Source organism: Trifolium pratense, linkage group LG2 (assembly GCF_020283565.1).
Source record: "Trifolium pratense cultivar HEN17-A07 linkage group LG2, ARS_RC_1.1, whole genome shotgun sequence".
Classification (NCBI taxonomy): Eukaryota; Viridiplantae; Streptophyta; class Magnoliopsida; order Fabales; family Fabaceae; genus Trifolium; species Trifolium pratense.
In genome coordinates, this window is record NC_060060.1 from 15235082 (window position 1) to 15255683 (window position 20602).

The following is a 20602-nucleotide window of genomic DNA, read 5'->3' on the forward strand; positions in this document are numbered from 1 at the left end:
CTCTAATTATTTTAATTTTTTTAAATTATAATAATTACATATGAACAAAAGGTAGACGGACAACAAGCTGCGCCGCTAAATTTTTTGAATAACAAAACTCAATATTTAAAAAACTACAATCATCGACCTAAGCGACAGAACATTACTATGCATGATCTTTTGAACTCTGTTTAAAAGGTTTAAGGCCTATATCCGAAAGACTAATTTGCCACATTTAGTTGTCCACATAATATAATAATAATATACAGAACACTGTCTGTCACTTAGTTAGTTTTGGCTCCCACCATGTGTTGTGTTCCTCTGTCTGTTCAATCAATTGACTTGACTATTCAATATAATCTCTATCTGTTTTTTTTTTTTTGGTGTGTTAAGTTAATAAAAATTTAAATTTCCATTACGTTATATAGTCCATTTCCACCAGTATTTATATGCATATGCATGCTTCCTCTCTGTTCCCACAAAACCGCTACTTCTTTCTTCTAAATCAAATGAAGTCATTTTCTTTCTTGTCACCTACACTTTTTCTGTTTACCTTCAATTTAATTGTGGCCGTGGCTGCAATATTAGGAAACCAAACAGATTATTTTGCATTGCTCAAATTCAAAGAATCAATATCCACTGATCCGTATAAAAGTCTGGAATCTTGGAATTCGTCCATCCACTTTTGTAAGTGGCGTGGAATCACATGCAGCCCCATGCATCAAAGAGTTATAGGGTTGAATTTAGAAGGATATAGGTTACATGGATCTTTATCTCCCCATATTGGTAATCTCACTTTACTGAAAAATCTCAACCTTGGAAACAACAGCTTCTATGGAGAAATCCCAAAGGAGTTAGGTAAGTTGCTACAATTGCAACAACTTTATCTCACCAATAACTCTTTTGTAGGTGAAATTCCTACAAACTTGACATATTGCTCCAATCTTAAAGACTTATTCCTGTCAGGGAACAATCTCATTGGTAAAATACCAATTGCAATTGCCTCGTTGAAAATGCTTCAAAGAATGTTTCTTACTAGTAACAAATTAACTGGAGGAATCCCTTCATTCATAGGGAATCTTTCATGCTTAACGCGGTTTTCGTTTACCGATAACAACTTAGAAGGAGATATTCCACAGGCAATTTGTCTCCTCAAAAACTTGACAGCTTTAGGAGTGGGTGTGAACAATTTGTCAGGTACCCCTCCTTCTTGTCTTTACAACATCACCTCACTTACTATATTTTACATGCCAATAAATAACTTTCATGGCCCTCTTCCACCCAACATGTTTCACACTCTCCCAAATATCAAACAGTTTGGTATTGCAAAAAATCAATTTTCAGGTCCAATCCCCACTTCTATAAATGCATCTTCTTCCATTACTCATCTCGATATCTCTGACAATAATTTTGTTGGACAAGTTCCAAGTCTAGGAAAGCTAAAAGATTTAAACCATCTGAATTTGGAACTCAACTATTTAGGTAACAATTCCGCTGAGGATTTAGAGTTTTTAAAACCTTTGACAAACTGTAGTAAATTGTATATAGCTTCTTTTAGTCAAAATAACTTTGGAGGCGTTCTGCCAAATTCTATAGGCAATTTAACCAATGAGCTTATAATGCTATATCTTGGGGGTAATATGATATCAGGAAAAATTCCTGCTGAATTAGGTCGTCTAGTTGGCTTAGTGTCATTGTCCCTGGAATCTAACCACTTTGAAGGAGTTATTCCAACTACTTTTGGAAAGTTTCAAACCTTGCAAATGTTAAGTTTAAGAAATAACAAGTTGTCAGGAGATATACCACCCTTTATAGGCAATCTCAGTCAATTGTTTGCATTGGAATTAAATCATAATATGTTTTATGGAGATATTCCTCCAAGCATAGGAAACTGCAAACAGTTACAAAAGCTAGAACTTTCGAATAATAAGCTTACAGGGACCATACCAATAGAGGTTTTTAATCTTTCTTCTATAACAAACTTATTGAATTTGTCACGTAACTCTTTGAGCGGTAACTTACCAAGAGAAGTAGGTATGTTAAAAAATATTTATTGGTTAGATGTCTCTGAGAATCATTTGTTTGGGGACATTCCTGGAACTATTGGTGAATGCACAAGCTTAGAATACCTTCTTTTGCAAGGGAACTCCTTCAACGGAACAATACCATTCTCTTTGGCTTCTCACAATGGTATGCGACATTTAGACCTTTCAAGAAATCAATTGTCTGGATCAATTCCAGATGTTATGCAAAATATCTCTAGCTTAGAGTATTTGAATGTATCTTTTAACATGTTGGATGGTGAGGTACCAACCAATGGTGTCTTTGGAAATGCAACCCAAGTAGCAATTATTGGAAACAATAAGCTTTGTGGAGGTATCTCACAGCTACATATACCACCATGCCCTATCAAGGGCAGAAAACACACAAAACACCATAAAATTAGGTTGATAGCAGTGATAGTTAGTGTGGTTTCTTTTCTTCTCATACTTTCATTTATTATAACTATGTACTGGATGAGGAAAAGAAATCAAAAACGATCTTTTGATTCACCAACAATTGATCAACTAGCTAAGATTTCATACCAAGAATTGCATCAAGGAACCAATGGGTTCTCTCCTACAAACTTGATCGGATCAGGAAGTTTTGGTTTTGTGTACAAAGCAAATCTTGTGTCGGAAGATCATGTTGTTGCCGTAAAGGTCCTGAACCTCCAAAAAAAGGGATCTCACAAGAGTTTCATTGTTGAATGTAATGCACTCAAAAATATTAGACACCGAAATTTAGTTAAGATCATGACATGTTGTTCGGGTACAGATTACAAAGGTCAAGAATTCAAAGCTCTAGTTTTTGATTATATGAAAAATGGAAGCTTAGATCAATGGTTGCATCCCGAGATTTTAAATGAAGAGCATGCAACAACATTGGGTCTTGGTCAAAGATTAAACGTAATTATCGATGTTGCTGATGCATTACATTATCTCCACCAAGAATGTGAGCATTTGGTCCTTCATTGTGATCTAAAGCCAAACAATGTTCTTCTTGATGATCATATGGTTGCTCATGTGAGTGATTTCGGAATAGCAAGACTTGTCTTATCCATTGGCGGCAGCTCTTGGAAGGATACAAGTTCAATTGGAATTAAAGGGACAGTTGGGTATGCTCCTCCAGGTATGGTCTAAATTCTTGAATCATACATTGTTTCTATGTTTTGTTGCAGACTCAATAATTTACTAGTGACATAGTATTAACAGCTTTTGCTTCATGTTTTAGAGTACGGAATGGGTTCCGAAGTTTCCAAATGTGGTGACATGTATAGCTTTGGAATCCTCATGTTGGAAATTCTTACCGGTAGAAGACCTACTGATGAAGTTTTTGAAGATGGTCAAAATCTGCATAACTTTGTTGCAATTTCATTTCCTGATAACCTTATGAAGATTTTAGATCCACATATTGTATCAAGAGATGTAGAAGTAGCAATACAAGATGGAAATCGTGAAAATCTTATTCCAACTATTGAAGAGTGCTTAGTTTCACTTTTTAGGATTGGAATTCTTTGTTCAATGGAATCACCGAAAGAAAGAATGAATATTGCAGATGTCACTGGAGAGCTTAGCAAAATCAAAAAGGGCCTTTCTCACCGGTGAGATAAACTGATATTTTCGTATGCTTATTTGAATCATAACAAACTCGTTAATTATATATTGTTATAATTTGATTTTAATAATCTTATTGTGCATTTAAAATTCCTAAACAGCTAGATGTGCTTTTTCTTGATTGAAATTTCAGGTGTTCACGCTCATAATTAGAAATTAAAGCTTAACTAAATTTCTAAGATGATTCGTGGAAAGAGAAGTGTATTCAGCTTGAAGCCTTGTTGTTTAGACACTAAATGGTTCAGCTGGAAGCGCATGTGCTTTGCTTAGTTTACTAGTTTGTTACTCTAAATTTGGTTATGTCATTTGATTTTGTATCATCGTGTTTAATGTAGATTTGCTAGCTTCAACCTACTAGTTGCTATAAATAAATAAGTAATCATGTTGTATTGTATTGGTTTCTAATTCAATGAAATGAGAATTGATACTTCTCCCATATTTATCTTCATTTTCATTTCTTTGTCATGCATTTTCAAGATCTAAGGCATTGCCGCGCTGTTAAAACTGTGAAGCCAATTGAACATAATGAAGCCAATTGACTTGTTGAACAATCCCTTGATTCCCTGCTAGTGAAGTTGGTACATTCAAACCCCAAAGCATTACTTACATTGTCATATAAGTAATGATTTTTATAGGAAAAGCATGTTCACATGGTAATTAAGGAAACATAGCTTCTGTATATTTCCAAGAATGCTCAAGAATTTAACAAAACTAAATCACAAACATGTTGCATCTACAAAGTTTGGTTGCAAAATTTCCACATAATTATCACACACCACTATCACTTCACTTATGACATGCTACTTTCTTTGTTCAATTAATTGCCATCCTGAGTAGTGAATAATGATATGATAATGAATGAGTGCTCCATAAAGCATGTTAGTAGTATTTTATTTTCCATCCCAAAAGACACGATTCTGAAGTTGGAGGAAGTCAAGCAAATATATATTATCCCTACAAGGTAGAGAATGTATGCAATACTCCTAACTATTTTGACCCCTATGTTTCAGAAACTTGCGATTTTGGCTCCCTATGTTTCAAAATAGCACTTCTAGCCCCCCCTATGTTTACCCAATTATCCCTTTTGCAAAAGGTCAATTTTGACCAAGTCAACCCTGATGTGGCAAGTCACCTAAGTGAAAATTAACAGATTTTAATGATGATGAAGAAGAAATGAATAACACATAATCAATTAGGACGGTTTAGTAACAAAATCGTTACATGAAATTTTTCTGTGATGGCGAAAAATAATTCATGAAGGAAGAAGAGAGAAAACAATTTGTAGTGAATGTTTTTCTCTAAAATGTTAGAAGAGTAAAGTAATTTAGTTTGCACAGTAAAAAACTATTTCTTATAACCTCTTATAATTCATGTTGTATTGTATTGCTTTCAAATTCAATGAAATGAGAATTGATACTTCTCCCATATTTATCTTCAATTTCATTTCTTTGTCATATGTTTTCATTTTCTAAAGAATCGCCACTGTAGTATAACATTAATCATTTGGTATAAGTTTACATCAATCTCAGTTATATACTTAGCAGTAGGTGTGAATTAGAGACACTGCAATAGGGCAAAAGGATGATTTGGTTCCTCTGCTATGAATATTTTAGAACAAGCCTTAAAATAATTTGTCCTATGATATATCACAGTTCTAATTCGTAAAAGGTCGAGATAATGTTCACAATACAAATTAAAAGATACATTTGCGCCGGACCAGGGTTGGCTGCAGATAAAAACTGTTGCATTCACGCATTTCGTACATTATCAGTCGTTACATAATGATCAATCAGTTTAGGTTTTAAGCTCGACATTTTAAATTTTGAAACAAATTTAAAATTACATTGAAACATGTATAATTTTGATCAAACTACAGAGCTTTGTCGAATACATGAATGCGGAATTTTAAAATTACATTGAAACATGTATCTTATTTGATTTGAACCAAAATAAAAGCAGTGTTCGGAGAACAAGTCATATAGGTCAACTCAAAAAAAAGCGCTTTCATTTTTATTTTTTTGAAGGAATAAAAAGAAAAACGTGTTCATGTCAATGGCTTATTATTAAAGGAAAACGGGTAACAAAATGTGCCGCTAACCCTTTTTGGATGACTTATTTAATTTAGGCTTAAATGCAGTTTTGCCCCCCTGTTTTGATTAAATCGGAATTTTACCCTCCTGTTTTAAAACACGGACTTTTACCCCCCTATTTTATAATTTTTTGAATTTTGCCCCCCCCCCTAAAATTCTGCTTTCAAGTCACAACTTCAAAGCTTCGCACACAACTCAATTTGGATCAATAATTCACCAAAAGGATATCGAAATGACCGTAATCGAGTTATCTTTCCACAGAATCAAACCCCACTAAATTTGGAGTTACAAAGAGAGATTAATTACCGTTTTAGTGAAGGTATGTCCCCCAAAATTCTGCACAAAATTTGCTTTCGAGTCACAACTTCAAAGCTTCACACTCACACACAACTAAATTTGGATCAATAATTCACCAAATGGATACCGAAATGACCATAATCGAGTTAGATTTCCACAGGATCAAACCCCACTAAATTTGGAGTTACAAAGAGAAATTAATTACAGTTTTAGTGAAGGTCTGTCCAATTACTAATTTTGTAGAAATCTACTTATGACCTTAAAATTCAACATCGTCTACCAAACACATCGTAACTCCAAATTTGACGAAATTTAAATGAAAACAAGGGTAATTTCGTTAGCTTTCTGGAAATGTAAATACTATTGAAAAATGAGCTACAGGGTGAGAGACAGTACAAACATACCAGTAGTAGTTCCATACATTAATTGATTTGGACAGACCTTCACTAAAATGATAATTAATCTCTCTCTGTAACTCCAAATTTTATGGAGTTTGATTCTGTGAAAAACTAACTCGATTTCGGTCATTTCGGTACCAATTTGGTAAATTATGGATCCAAATGGAATTCTGTGCGAAGTTTTGAAGTTGTGACTCGAAAGCAGATTTTGTGCAGAATATTTGGGGGACATACCTTCACTAAAACGGTAATTAATCTCTCTTTGTAACTCCAAATTTAGTGGGGTTTGATTCTGTTGAAAGATAACTCGATTACGGTCATTTCAATATCCGTTTGGTGAATTATTGATCCAAATTGAGTTGTGTGCGAAGCTTTGAAGTTGTGACTTGAAAGCAGAATTTTATGGGGGGCAAAATCCAAAAAATTATAAAACAAGGGGGGTAAAAGTCCACGTTTTAAAACAGGGGGGGTAAAATTCTGATTTAATCAAAATAGGGGGGCAAAATTGCATTTAAGCCTTTAATTTATTTTTTTAACAACTCATATGAAGTGGTGGTAGTTTCCTTTTTTATTTTTCCTATTTTTCAATTTTCATAAATCTACTCTAAAAAATAACTAATTAATACACATGTTTTAAAATTTATATTTTTGTTTGGAATTTTAGAATTTATAGGATTAGTTTGTTATTTAAAATATATGATTTATTTAGAATATGAGAAAGAAAAATAAGAATTCTCCATATAACAATATATTTTCTTCTCCGTATATATATATATATATTAGCGCAGTTTTCCTTTCTACTGGTTCAAAGAGTTTTGTTGCAAAGAGATTCCAAAAGTAATTACAAGAAATAGCCTTCAAATCCTGATTCTCTACCTGAATACATTAGGATCTGTTTGGATTGATGGTACATAATGGAACAGAGCGCAATAGAATGAAGCGGGACGGAATAGAACATAAATTTTATGAAGAGGTTGTATTCCACTCATTTTTAAGGAATCCAAACTATGAAACTCCACTTCATGCCACTATATACCACTCGATTCCATCCCATTCCTCGATCCAAACAAAGATTTAAGGAAATTGGTTGAAATTAACAAACATATTCAATTCATATTCCACCATGTAAGTGATGTATCGAAAAGCTCGTGGCTTGACTTTAATATTTCCGTAACATGGCAAGTAAGTTACGTATCACGCAGGGCATGACTATAATGACTATATTAGTCTCTGTCTGTGTAGCAACATCTTCCACCTACTCCACTAGCCAGCATCACAAAATCTCATAGAAACTGTTGTTAAGTTGAAATACTACAAGCAAATGACATTTGTGAACAGAACAAACATTGACTTTACATAAGAAATAATTCATAATTAAATGATTTGGTCATAGTTAGTTGTTACTAATACTATATATATATATATATGTTGCCATAAGAAAGGCACATTACATGTAGCCATAAGAAAACCAACAATCAAATATATATATACTTCTTGTTCCAAGATAAAGAAATGAAGTCTTTTTCTTTCTCGTTATCTATATTTTTGCATGCAAACCTTCATATGCATATTTTCTTTGCTTTAAGCATAATCTGGTTTGGCTCAAATAAAACTATGGGCTTAGCATTTGGAAATTAAACTGACCATTCGGCTTTGCTCAAATTCAAAGAATCGATATCCAATGATCCAAATGGAGTCTTAGATTCTTGGAATAGTTCTATCCACTTTTGCAACTGGCATGGAATCACATGCAGCCTCAAACACCAAAGAGTAACAGAGATGAACATGTCGGGACACGACTTGCGTGGATCCTTATCTCCTTATGTTGGCAATCTCTCTTTTCTGAGAAGTCTCAATCTCGGAAACAACCGCTTCTTTGAAAAAATTCCGCAAGAATTGGGACGATTGTTTCGATTGCAACAACTCTCTCTCCCCAATAACTCCTTCATAGGAGAAATTCCTACAAACTTAACAAATTTATATAATCTCAAAGGCTTAGACTTAGGTGGAAATCATCTGATTGGTAAAATACCAATTGAAATTGGCTCTCTTTGGAAGCTTCAGACATTAAAGATTGTGGAAAACAATTTAACCGGAGCAGTCCCACCATTCCTAGGTAACCTTTCATCCTTGACAACTTTTTATGTAGGTTATAACAACATAGAGGGAGTTATTCCACACGAAGTATGTCGTCTCAAAAACTTGACCAAATTATCAGTGGTGGCCAACAAATTGTCTGGTACACTCTCTTCTTGTGTTTATAATATGTCATTTCTTACTATAATCTCGGCTGCAATGAATAACTTCAATGGCTCTCTTAGGTCCAACATGTTTCACACCCTCCCTAGCCTCCAATATTTTGCAATTAGCATGAATCAAATTTCAGGTTTAATACCCACTTCAGTTGCAAATGCTTCTACCTTGACACTTTTTGATATCAGTCGAAATCATTTTTTGGACAAGTTCCAAGTCTAGGTAAGCTACAAAATCTTTATTGGCTAGATTTGTACCTCAACAATCTAGGTGACAATTCAACTAAGGATTTGGAGTTCTTAAAACCACTCACAAATTTTAGTAAGTTGTCTACACTTGGTATATCCTTTAATAATTTTGGAGGTAGTTTGCCAAGTTACATAGGTAACTTAACCACCCAACTTAGTCGACTGTATCTTGGGGGTAATCAAATATTTGGGAAAATTCCTTTAGAAATAGGAAATTTAATTAATTTAATTCTCTTGACCATGGAAAGTAACCATTTTGAAGGGAAAATTCCTTCTACTATTGGAAAGTTTCAAAAGATACAAGTGTTAGATTTGCGTGGAAACAGGTTGTCAGGAGAAATTCCAGCTTCCATAGGTAACCTTAGTCAGATGTATCATTTGGGTTTAGGGAAAAATATGTTAGAAGGAAATATTCCTTCAAATATAGGGAAGTGTAAAAGCTTACAAATGTTATACCTTTCAGAAAACAACCTTACAGGAGTGATACCCTCAGAGGTTTTCAGTCTTTCATCTTTAACAGTAGGACTATTCTTATCGCAAAACTTGTTGCGTGGCAAACTACCCGATGAAGTCGGTCATTTACAGAATATTGAGCAGATTGATGTCTCTGAAAATCATCTAACTGGTGAAATTCCTGGAACCTTGGGTGAATGCATAAGCTTAGAATACATTCTTTTGATGGGGAACTCATTCAATGGAAGCATACCATCCTCTTTTGCATCTCTCAAAGGTCTTCGATACTTAGACCTTTCAAGAAATCGATTGTCTGGATCAATTCCAAAATTTCTGCAAAATATTTCTTTCTTAGAATACTTCAATGTGTCTTTCAACATGTTGGAAGGAGAGGTACCAAGTGAAGGTGTGTTTCGAAATTCAAGTGCATTAGGAGTGACTCAGAACAAAAATCTTTGTGGAGGAATTTTGGAGTTGCATCTACCGCCATGCCATACTAAACACAATAACTTCAAGGAGATAGTTGTGATAGTTAGCGGGATTTCTTTTCTTCTCATTATGATATTTATTATAACAATCTATTGGATGAGGAGAATAGACAAAACAAAAAAATTTGATTCACAAATAAATGACCAAATGGTTCCGATTTCATACAAAAACCTGCACAATGCAACCAATGGATTTTCAACAAGTAACTTGATAGGATTAGGAAATTTTGGTTCTGTCTACAAAGGAAAGCTCGAGTCAGTTGATGGATTTGTTGCCATAAAAGTCCTAAACCTTAATAAAACGGGAGCCCAGAAGAGTTTCATTGCTGAATGTACTGCACTAAAAAATATTAGACACCGAAATCTGGTTAAAATTTTGACATGTTGTTCCAGCATAGATTACAAAGGCAATGAGTTTAAAGCTCTCATATTTGAGTACATGAGTAATGGACACTTAGAAAGTTGGTTGCACCCCACAACAGAAATTCCAGATCAACCAAAATCATTGACTCTTGAGCAAAGGTTAAATATTATTATTGATGTTGCGTCAGCATTTTGTTATCTTCACTACGAATGCGAGCAACCTGTTGTCCATTGTGATTTAAAGCCTGCAAATGTTCTTCTCAATGACTCTCTGCTAGCTCGAGTTAGTGATTTGGCTTAGCAAGGTTGCTCCCAAGTGTTGGAATCTCTCTAATGCAAAGTAGCACAATTGGAATAAAGGGAACAGTTGGCTATGCACCCCTAGGTAGGACTTGACATTATTTTATTAAGTTGTAAAATTTGTGAGTTTCAACTTTTAGTTCTTATTTCTTCTAACTATAAGAATTTTATGCATTACATTTCAGAATATGGAATGGGATCTGAGGTGTCAATTGAAGGTGATATGTATAGCTTTGGAATACTGATATTAGAAATGTTAACTGGAAGAAGACCAACAGATGAAATGTTCAAAGACGATCATAATCTCCATAATTATGTGAAACATTCAATTCCAAATCACCTTTTCCATATTGTGGACCAGTCTATTCTAGATCTCCCCATTGAATTAGACCACAATACTGACAATGGGAACCTTGGTGGTGGTATTATACATCCTAATTTAGAGAAATGTTTACTTGCAATTTTTAGTATTGCACTTTCTTGTTCAGTGGAATCACCAAAATAAAGAAGAATTGCATTACGTACGACCACAAAACACACGATGCTTAGGTATCATCATACTATTACTATCAGTTATTCTTTCCTTGTTTTTCTTGCTTTCTTTTATTCTAAACTTGTTTTTAAGTTTATTTATCTTTTTGTTTATTTAAGCCTGATCTTCAGAAAAGAAGTTGCCAACAGAAGACGAGAATACGACAAGCAAACGGAGCTTTCAGAGCTCTAGGGTCTGTTTGGTTCAAAAAAATGAGAGTGGAGGGGAGGGAAGGGGAGGGGAGGGAAGGGGAGGGGAGGGTAAACTTTTAATTACATGTGTGTTTGGTTCAAAAGAGGGAAGGGGAGGGGAGATGAGGGATTTTAATTATAGATATGTTTGGTTCACGAGGGGAAGGGAGGTATTTTAAAATTAATTTACATTTTTATCCTTATAAACAACGTCAAAGAGTCTACAAATCAAACCATATATTCACAACGATTTCTCAAATTTGATGATACATCTAACAAAAGGCTATATAAAATTTTAAAATATTTATAAATACATGAAAATAATTTATTCATAATTATTAACATAAATGGCAACTGTACAACAAAAATAGTAAAATATAACCGCAAATAATAATATGTAATGTTTCAAAAAAAAATCTAGAAAAACGTAATAATACAAGCAAAACGTTAACTTAATAACAAACAGAATATACATTGTAATAAAAAACAAAAAAGTATTAATTTAGTCCAAAAAAAATATATTGAGGGCACGCAAAAGAAACTTTTTTTACCCACAACAAATAAAATATGTAGGATATAGCATGAATAATAGAGAGATAATTTCCCGTAAACAATGTACCAAAAAAAAATCCCATAAACAAAAAATAGAGATAATTAATCTTTAAAATTTTAATAATGATAGTTTTGGATTTCAACATAAAATTAGGGATAATTTTGTCAATGTAATTAAAATGATAATAACACTAGAACTTTGACCCATGCGGTGCATGGGTCTAATTAGGTGTAATATGTAACAATAAAAAATAAAATACAAAAATTCTAAGAGCATTTTCAATAAGAGTAGTATAGGAAATTTCATGGACTAATTATTCTATATTTGTTAATGTGCTTATTTTATATTTTATATATTTTTTAAATAATTTTGGAACCCAATCGTTTTGTTTATTTATTAAAAAAAAATTGCTGATAACTAAAGGTTAAAAAATTGATGATAATTAAAGGTTAAAAAAAAATTAAAGACATAATCAAGAACATAAACTTAAGTAGACATCCATAAATAAATAAAAACTGTGATTAATTCCGCCGTTCAAATTTATCGAAAACAGGGTTAACATATTAGGATTCCTAAATTCTTTCATAATTAAAATCAAAATAATGAATGTGATTAGTGACATGACTATGGTTGTGTTTGGTTGTATTGCAAAAAAAATTGATTTAGCAGAATTGAGTTTGATAATAACTTTCTAAATTACACGTGATAATAACTTTCCAAATCTCACATGATAATTATTCTCTAAATTTATGATCCGGTAGAAAAAAAATCATTGATCAAGAAAGACATAAAAATATTTCGTGATGAATAATATAGTCAACAATAATTTTGATCTGATATACTTTTAAAATTGATGGTGCTTATCAATTATTGCACATAATTTTAATTACAATTGATATACTTGCCATAATGGTTGGAAATATTGCCTTGCACCGAAGGGTTGCGGGTTCGAATCATTGTTAAGACAAAATTGTATTATTTTTTAATAAAAATTGCAAAATAAATTGGAGGGAAAACATGGAAAACAAATTAGGGTTTAAAGTTTGCTTACGTATACAAACTTATAATATAAAAGATTTATTACCTTCCCTCCCCTCCCCTCCAAATCCCCCAATTTGGGGGTTGCAAAAAATGAGTTTATGAGGGATTTGGCTCACCTCCCCTCCCCTCCCCTCCCCTCCAAAAAAAATGAACCAAACACATAAAATCTAAAATATTCTCTCACCTCCCCTCCCCTCGAGAAATCCCGAACCAAACAGACCCTAGGGTTTAGCTGAGGAGTCATTTGTTGGATGCTAGTTATGATTTATGTTTGTTATCCATCCAATGTATTAAATATTAATACCTCTCTGATTATGTGATATCATGTTGGTTATACTTTCTACATGGGTTTATTTTTCAAAGCTTTTAATTTATGCTTATTTTCCCCTATCTGGTTTGGATCGAATGTGACAGTTTAATATTTCTTTATGACATAGAAATTATGCTTTTTATCTATTGAATTGAATGTATGTATATCTTTATCACTTTGATCACATTAGAGGGATACATTTTATTTGGATATGTACTTGTAGATCGTTGAGGTGGAAAATTCTATTAGGTATAAGAATTAATAAATACTATTTGTGAACCAGTTAGAATTATCCACCTCAACGGTGTATTGACACATATCTAAATAAGATGTTTACCGAAAGAATTCAGCCTGATTAAAAAGAGGGGAGATTGTAAAATTTGCAAATCAAATAACTAGATATCAGAAGAGGAGGATACAAATTGTGAAGAAGTAAGAGGAAAAAGGCCATGGAGAACAAAGGGGAATTGATAAGAATGTTCACATCTAATGAATGGACATCAAACAAGTTTGCAAAAACAAAGGAAGGGACGGTGAAGAATTGATTATGGATATAAAAAGTTGAGGAGTGTTATTTAAACATAAAATTGACACATCTTTTTATCACGAAAATCCATGCATGCAAATAATATTAAAAAAACTAAAAGTGTATATTTGTTGTATTTTTGTTTAAAAATTGTGTTGGAATAACATTTTCCTAAAAAGTTTTAGAAAAATATTGTTATTTGCTGTAAAGGTACTTTGTTTAGTGGGTTCAGATGAATTAGGTGTAATGGGCATGTAGAGAGAAGCTATAAATTAAGTATTAAGAGTGGAGGGTACGTAGTCAAAAAAAGAATGTGATGCTGAAATGTTAGTATTGGTTTTTAACTTTTTATGATAAAAATAAAGAGCACTCATATCATAGGGAACGTATTAAGCAGGGCAAGACTAAACTAATGATGGTCGATGAATGACTAGCAATAGTAGTTTCCACCCCAAAACACACGATTCTCATGTTTGAAGTCAAGCAACTAATATTTTACATAAGTAGTGGATGGTAAAAAAAATTCAAAAGTTTGCACGATTTAATATTCCACGCCTCCTAGAAGCCCTGTGAGAATAATTTTATTCATTTCATTACATTTAACAATGAATATTATAACATAAAACATTAAAAAAATTACATTTTAAAGAAAGATTACATTCGATTAGTCATAATGATCAGTACCCTTCTTGGGTGGGTAAAAGCCGACTTTTGGGGACCTCCCACGATCAGCCCTATTGGGGTAAAAATGGATCTCGATGGATCCCTTTTGATTAGTCATAACGATCCTAATAGGTCTCAAAGAGTCTCTTGTCGATTAGCATAACGATCTCAATCACCATTATCAAAGAACATAGATGAGATCATCATGACTAATCAACGATGGACATTGAGGCCGTTTATGCCTAAAATAACGAAACTAGAAAACCACTAAACTAAAGAAAAAAGTAAAAAATAAACTAAGGGAGTATTTTAGAAGAAATGAGAATGAGAAAGAAATGCAAAGAAAAGGTTCCAATGCATAGATTTTTTGGTTGAATTTCATTGGCTAAACTACACTAGTCAAAAGTTACAATTTTAAAACAAACAATACTTGGCAAGAAAGAAATTATAACTCGAAAAGAAACAAAATTAAAGACCCCAGGGATGAGCCTAGCTCCTTGTTGATCCACTGACTTTAAGAGAAGCTTTTTGACGCTCCTTGTTAAGGTAGGGGGTGACCATTTATATATGAATGGGATTCCTTCTTTTGAAAATCAACTGCTTGTTTGACGTTGATAAGGTCTTGGACCTCCTTGGTGGCCTTTGTCTCCTCAATTGGACTCGTCTGATCAAATTGGCCACCGTCCTTGACCGTTAACTGTTACCAAAGACCCAAAAAATTGGCCACTTGGCAGACCTTTGAGTATGGCAGGAGACCTGACCACCGACTGGTCCGTAACTCAAGTGGTGGATGACATTTTCAAAATTTCTCATTTTAATAATATCTATTACTTAAGTAACGGAATGATAAATATAGAAATGCGTATGGCGTGTGAAATGTAGGTAGGGTGGCAAACAAATTCTCAAATGTAATTACCTTGCCTTGGACTGAGGCACTATCCCCTCACCCTTTTTTTATAATAAACACTAGTAGAAAATAGACTTTTGGATAGGAGATTCCACTACTGATATGTGAATACCAGTAGTGAAAAGTTGACACGGTGGCAATGTTGTAATTACATTGAAATTTGTTTTAATTGGATTTCACTACTGTTTTTGTTTACACGGTAGTTAAATCCCTTACCTTGAAAATTTAGAAAGGTTTTCTTTAATTCAATATTGCTGAAACGCGTACCCTTTCCTTCTCATTCTCTCGTACGCGAAATCTTTCTCACTCAAAACCCTAAAACGATTTCCCTTCCTCTTTCTCACTCAAAAATCCTTCAAATCCGCTGCACGTCATAAATCTTCTATGCTGCACATTGTGTAACATCAGTTTGTCATCAAGTTTGAACTCTTCTCTCACAAACCCCAACCGAGCAGCAGCCGTCGCCGTTCTTTCCTTGATATCTCGTCGTTGGTTGTGTCTGTTGAACTCAAGAACGCAGATTCTGTTGATTCTTCGTCTTCACCCTCTCTGGTAAGTTTATTTTCTCGTTATTTATTGTTTTTGTTATTATAGATCTATACATGTATAAGCATGATTATAATGATTTTCGCATTATTTTTGGTTTCTACTTGTTCATCAATCTGTTCAACTCTTCATTATGTTGTCTTGAGAGTGAGTATATGGTAGTAGAACTCTAATTTCACTCTCATGGTAGTAGAACCATAAGGAATCAAGTATGAAAGAAACAACTATTCATCTTCCTCTAAAAAGGGCGTGAATCCCCATCTCACAACCAAAGGGGCAAACTCTAATTTCACATGATTTGGTCATGCATGTGTTAAATTAATACATCACTGCATCTTCTGAGTTGATCAAGGATTAAGGTGAGAATAATTAGACTTTCTCTTTCCCTCTGATTTCCCCATTTCTTTTGTTTAGATGTTTCATAAAAACTCACCAATTTCCATTTTGGTAATTGCATGAGAAATCTATGGTTTGAAAGGGGTTTAAGGACCATAAGAACAGTGGGTAATTGGAAGATGCAAAAGCTTCAAGTAGAGGGAGGCAGTAGCATCATGGGAGATTTGGAGAACTAGATTGGTGAAATAGGAATAGGGAATTGGAAGAAGTATGTGAAACCCGTATTCTGGACAGGGTCTTACTAAAACGGTCAGTACTCTCTCCTCATAACTCCGTTTTAAATTTCGTTTGTTCCCATGGAAAGCTGACGAAATTCCCTTCGATTGAGTACCGAATTTATAATTTTTGAATAAACAATGAAGTCTCAGAAGGCTTCTGAAATTGAGGGTCTGCTATGAATTTTATGCAGAAAATTCCCTATACGGATTTGAAGTACCTTGTAAATTCTGCATTTTGGCGAACTCCGAAGATGTCGATAGTGCGGTTCAACTTCAATTTCAGGTGGGTTTGTTTAAGTAAAGTCATGGCAACCATAAGTCCAAAGCATAGGGTTTTTGTTTATTAAGTTTTGTTGGTTATGAATAAATAGGGTGTTAGTGTTTGTGTGAGTTTAATCCCAAAATTCACACCTAGAGTTATTGTTTATTAAAGTTATGAATTGCTCAGAATGAATGGAATGATGTTGTAGGTGAATAAAATGAATTTTTACTGATTCTGCTGAGAAAACTTTGTTTTCTGCAACTCTCGCTTAGCGAGCTAAAATACTCGCCCAACGAGCGTACCAGAAGATAGAAACTGCAGATCCTTTTTCAAAAACTGATGCAGAAGGGATTAATTGGTTGTTAAGCAATGAATTAATGCCGCTGCTTATTTTAAATATGCAGTTCACTCGTATTAAGCTTAAGACATCAGTTATTTTTGTGTTAAGAACTTTGGATGTAGGTGAATCCTATTGTAATTTTTGATGTATTCCAGTACCAATATGTATATTCTATATCGTATTCTAGATATTCGACATGGGATGTTATACATTGGCTGTTTTTCATTCTATTATGATCTTTTGTGCCTCATAGAGTATAAGATTATCAATTTGTATTTAGATTTTAAAGCTCTTGTGGTCTTATCAATCTAGTAAAGACTCGGCAGGTTAAAGTTACAACATTATTCAAAAAGGGGATGATTTATTTCATGTTGTTTCTATCTTGTCTACTTTGAAAGAGAAGAATTTTCTGTCATAAGGTTTTTGTAATCCTTGTATTATAATATTGAGTTTATAATGTCCATCTTGTTTGTCTATTTGGGCAGCAAATGATATTAAAAATAACTAAAACTGTTAAATGTGAAAATGTTTCCATTTGAATCCAAAAAACTGGTGACACGATAATATTGAAAAGCTTAAGCTGAAAGAAAAATATAAAGGTTCCATTTCTTCAGGGCTTAAGTTACCTCTTATTTTTGGTTCAGGATAAGTTCCTCCATTTCCCTCTGAGACTGCTTTAGCTATTGTTGAAGAAGAGCTTGGAGCTTCTGTAGGTGATATCTTTGATCAGTTTGACTACGAACCAATAGCTGCTGCAAGTCTTGGTAATCAATGTTATACTTTGTTTATCTTTTTAATAATATGTAGTATTATATTAAGATAATAACAAATTGCAGGATATAGAGAAATAAATATTGCAACATCTGATTTATCATATCTCACACACCCTGAAATGAAACTAAATTTGCAATAGCTGGTCATACTTGGTCTATGTACTCATTGAAGGATTAGTAATAGTAATAGTGGATATGCAATCACACATGCTGCATTAAATTGTAGTACATGAACACTAACTAGGATTCTTTGTTTTGCATATGATACTTTCTTTTGAGCTTCCATTCACTTTAATTTCACTCCTTAAGTTTAGCAGCGGTAGTACAAAGATGGGACCTCGTAAGAATTCAATGACTTATGCAGAGAAAGGAGTGCTTCATTTTGGGTAAGCTGCTCTTTTTTACCTGACGCTATACTGCTATTAATTAGTCTGGCTTGATCATGAATAAGGTTTGCTTGCTGCATTTTGGTTTTACAGTACCGAAATTTTCTGGTTTGGCAGGTTGTGAACATGTTTGTTCTTTCTGATTAATAAATTGGTAATTAGGTATATATTTTGATTATTCAAATTAGGTATTCCAATTATTTATTCATGTGAGTGTTTTGGTAGATTTGTATGTTTTGATTGAGTATGAATTATTAACTATGTTCACCTACGTGTTCTGAAAACAGGTTCGAATGCTCGATGATGATATTCCCCTTGCACAATTTGCAGTAGCTTTTGAAGGTGCTTCTTGGAAGGATCCAGATTCAATTCCTCTGATGATTATGCAAGCAATGCTGGGTTCATGGCACAAAATGAACCTGACAATGGATTTTTGCTTATGCTTTATATTAAGAAGCTTTGGCTGTATTCATTGTCCAAAATGGAGAGAGCATTGATGAGGTTACTTGGAAATTCAACATCACTAGCTTCATGTCGTTTTCATTAGTGGTAAATTAGTTGGTTCTATGGATAGAGTTTTGACTTTTCATATTAATGGGCTGTATGCTTGGAATTAGACTAGATAATTAGTGATAATGTTAAGCATTGACTTTTAATGTGTTGAATGTAACTTGTTAGGAATTGACAATGACTTGTGGAAAATAATATTCGGAATTATGTCAATTTTCTTGTGCGTTATTAGCTACTAGTAATTTCTAGATTGTACGTATAATTTCTGCGCCGGAAGACCATATAATTAATTTGCAGGCACAGGAAGCTACGAAAAAAAAATAAAAAAATAAAACTAACATACCACTACTGATATTTATAACAATCAGTAGTGAAAACTACACATACCACTACGGGTAAAAGTAATGACCCGTAGTGGAATCCCCAATTCTTAAAAAAAAAAAAATGGAAACCATACATACCACTACGGATATTGTAAATACCCGTAGTGGAATCTCATACATACCACTACGGGTATTTGTAAAACCCGACGTGGAATACCCATAATTTTAAATAATAACTACAGTGTAAACCATACATACCACGACTGGTATAAAAAGACCCGACGTGGAAAGTGTATACTTACAACGTCAACTGCATTTACTACTGGCCGCGGCCAGTAGTGGAAAGTCTGTAATACCAGTAGTTGTATCTCCTTTCTGCACTAGTGAAAAAAAAAATTAATAACATTTTAGATAATTTAACTATATATGACATTACATTTCAATTTTAGGTTATAATAAAAATGTATCCAAAAGTTCTTTAAGTTTCACGTTTATATACAATTAGGTCATTTAACTTCCTAACCTTATAATAACATGTTAAGAAGTCTCACATCAGATATAAGATGGTCTGAACATAGATTTATAAGCAGAGGTAATCCTCACCTTATAGTTGGGTTAGTTTCTCGATTGTATGATGCAGCTGCATGCTTCATAGTTCATCTTAAAAAAAATAAAATCATAAGTGATAAATTGCTTAAGAGCGAGGTTATAAAAAATTATAAGCCTCTCATTTACACAAGTTATCCCATTGCAAAATTATTAGTTTCTCGATTGGATCGGTTTTGTGGCAAAAATACATCCGATCCAAAATTAAAATTACCCGCAGTTCGGTTCGGTTTTGGATGGTTAATTAAAAAAATCCGATCCAATCCGATCCAATTTTGTGCGGTTTAATTTGGATCGGTTTTTGGATATCCAAATTACAAATTAAATTTTACTTATTTAAATATTAATGTTATAAATACATGATAAAATAATATATTTTATGTAAAATATAAGACATAATATGTTAAAAATTAATATTTTGCAATGACAATTATCAAATATATTTGAAACATATGAAATAGTAAAAAGAAATAGATGAAATTGAACTAATATGTGTTATTAAGTAAACTAAAAACCAACAATTAATATGTTAATGTAATATATCATACTAATAAAAAGTTAAATAACTATTAAAAATTATGTATGCGGTTTGGTTCGGTTTGGATCGGTTTTGAAAAATCAATCCAAAATCCGATCTGATCCAGCGGTTTTCACAAAAGGACATCCAAACACATCCAAAAATATTCGGTTTTTTGCGGTTTTCGGTTTTTTTGGATCGGTTTGCGGTTATTTTTTGGATTGGTTTGAATTTGAGCACCCCTAGTCTGAATACATCCCTCACACTAAGCCAAATTGAATATAAGTTGCCCCATCATCGGGGTAATGGCTTTGGCTTATCTTCCAGTTTTCTACCCCAAAATAAACGGTTGTCATGTTGAAATACTAGCTAGTATTTGTTTGTTTTTATCGTAAAAGCACTGATCATATATCATCAAGAAAGACGTATTTGCATTAGTCAAAAAAACAATTTATTAAGAAAGTGATGGCTTTGGCT

General features: G+C 33.3%; 2 protein-coding genes and 1 long non-coding RNA gene across 11 annotated transcripts; all 3 read left to right on the plus strand.

The window, feature by feature from the left end:
• Positions 1–299: 299 nt before the first annotated feature.
• Positions 300–4071, plus strand: LOC123907510 (probable LRR receptor-like serine/threonine-protein kinase At3g47570). Of its 2 annotated transcripts, XM_045957811.1 has the most exons (4): positions 300–837; positions 946–3150; positions 3253–3622; positions 3769–4071. In XM_045957811.1, exons 1-4 carry the CDS (start codon positions 429–431, stop codon positions 3782–3784), a joined length of 3000 nt encoding a protein of 999 aa, XP_045813767.1. In that variant the 5' UTR covers positions 300–428; the 3' UTR covers positions 3785–4071. The 2 variants fall into 2 exon arrangements, with proteins under 2 accessions (XP_045813767.1, XP_045813766.1); XM_045957810.1 differs by having other exon boundaries at positions 300–3150.
• Positions 4072–7919: 3848 nt separating this feature from the next.
• LOC123907511 (putative receptor-like protein kinase At3g47110) lies at positions 7920–11030 on the plus strand. The gene is given in 4 exon segments (XM_045957812.1): positions 7920–8866; positions 8869–10512; positions 10515–10610; positions 10711–11030. Coding segments are annotated over 4 exon segments (2727 nt in total). The 5' UTR covers positions 7920–8199.
• A 4459-nt stretch (positions 11031–15489) lies between these two features.
• LOC123907512 lies at positions 15490–18892 on the plus strand. 8 transcript variants are annotated; one of them, XR_006809255.1, is made up of 7 exons: positions 15490–15800; positions 15988–16439; positions 16600–16691; positions 17655–17774; positions 18093–18169; positions 18287–18331; positions 18457–18892. It is a non-coding gene; the product is annotated as an uncharacterized LOC123907512 (long non-coding RNA). The 8 variants fall into 8 exon arrangements; XR_006809257.1 differs by having other exon boundaries at positions 18098–18169; positions 18287–18357; XR_006809256.1 differs by having other exon boundaries at positions 18101–18169.
• Positions 18893–20602: the final 1710 nt, after the last annotated feature.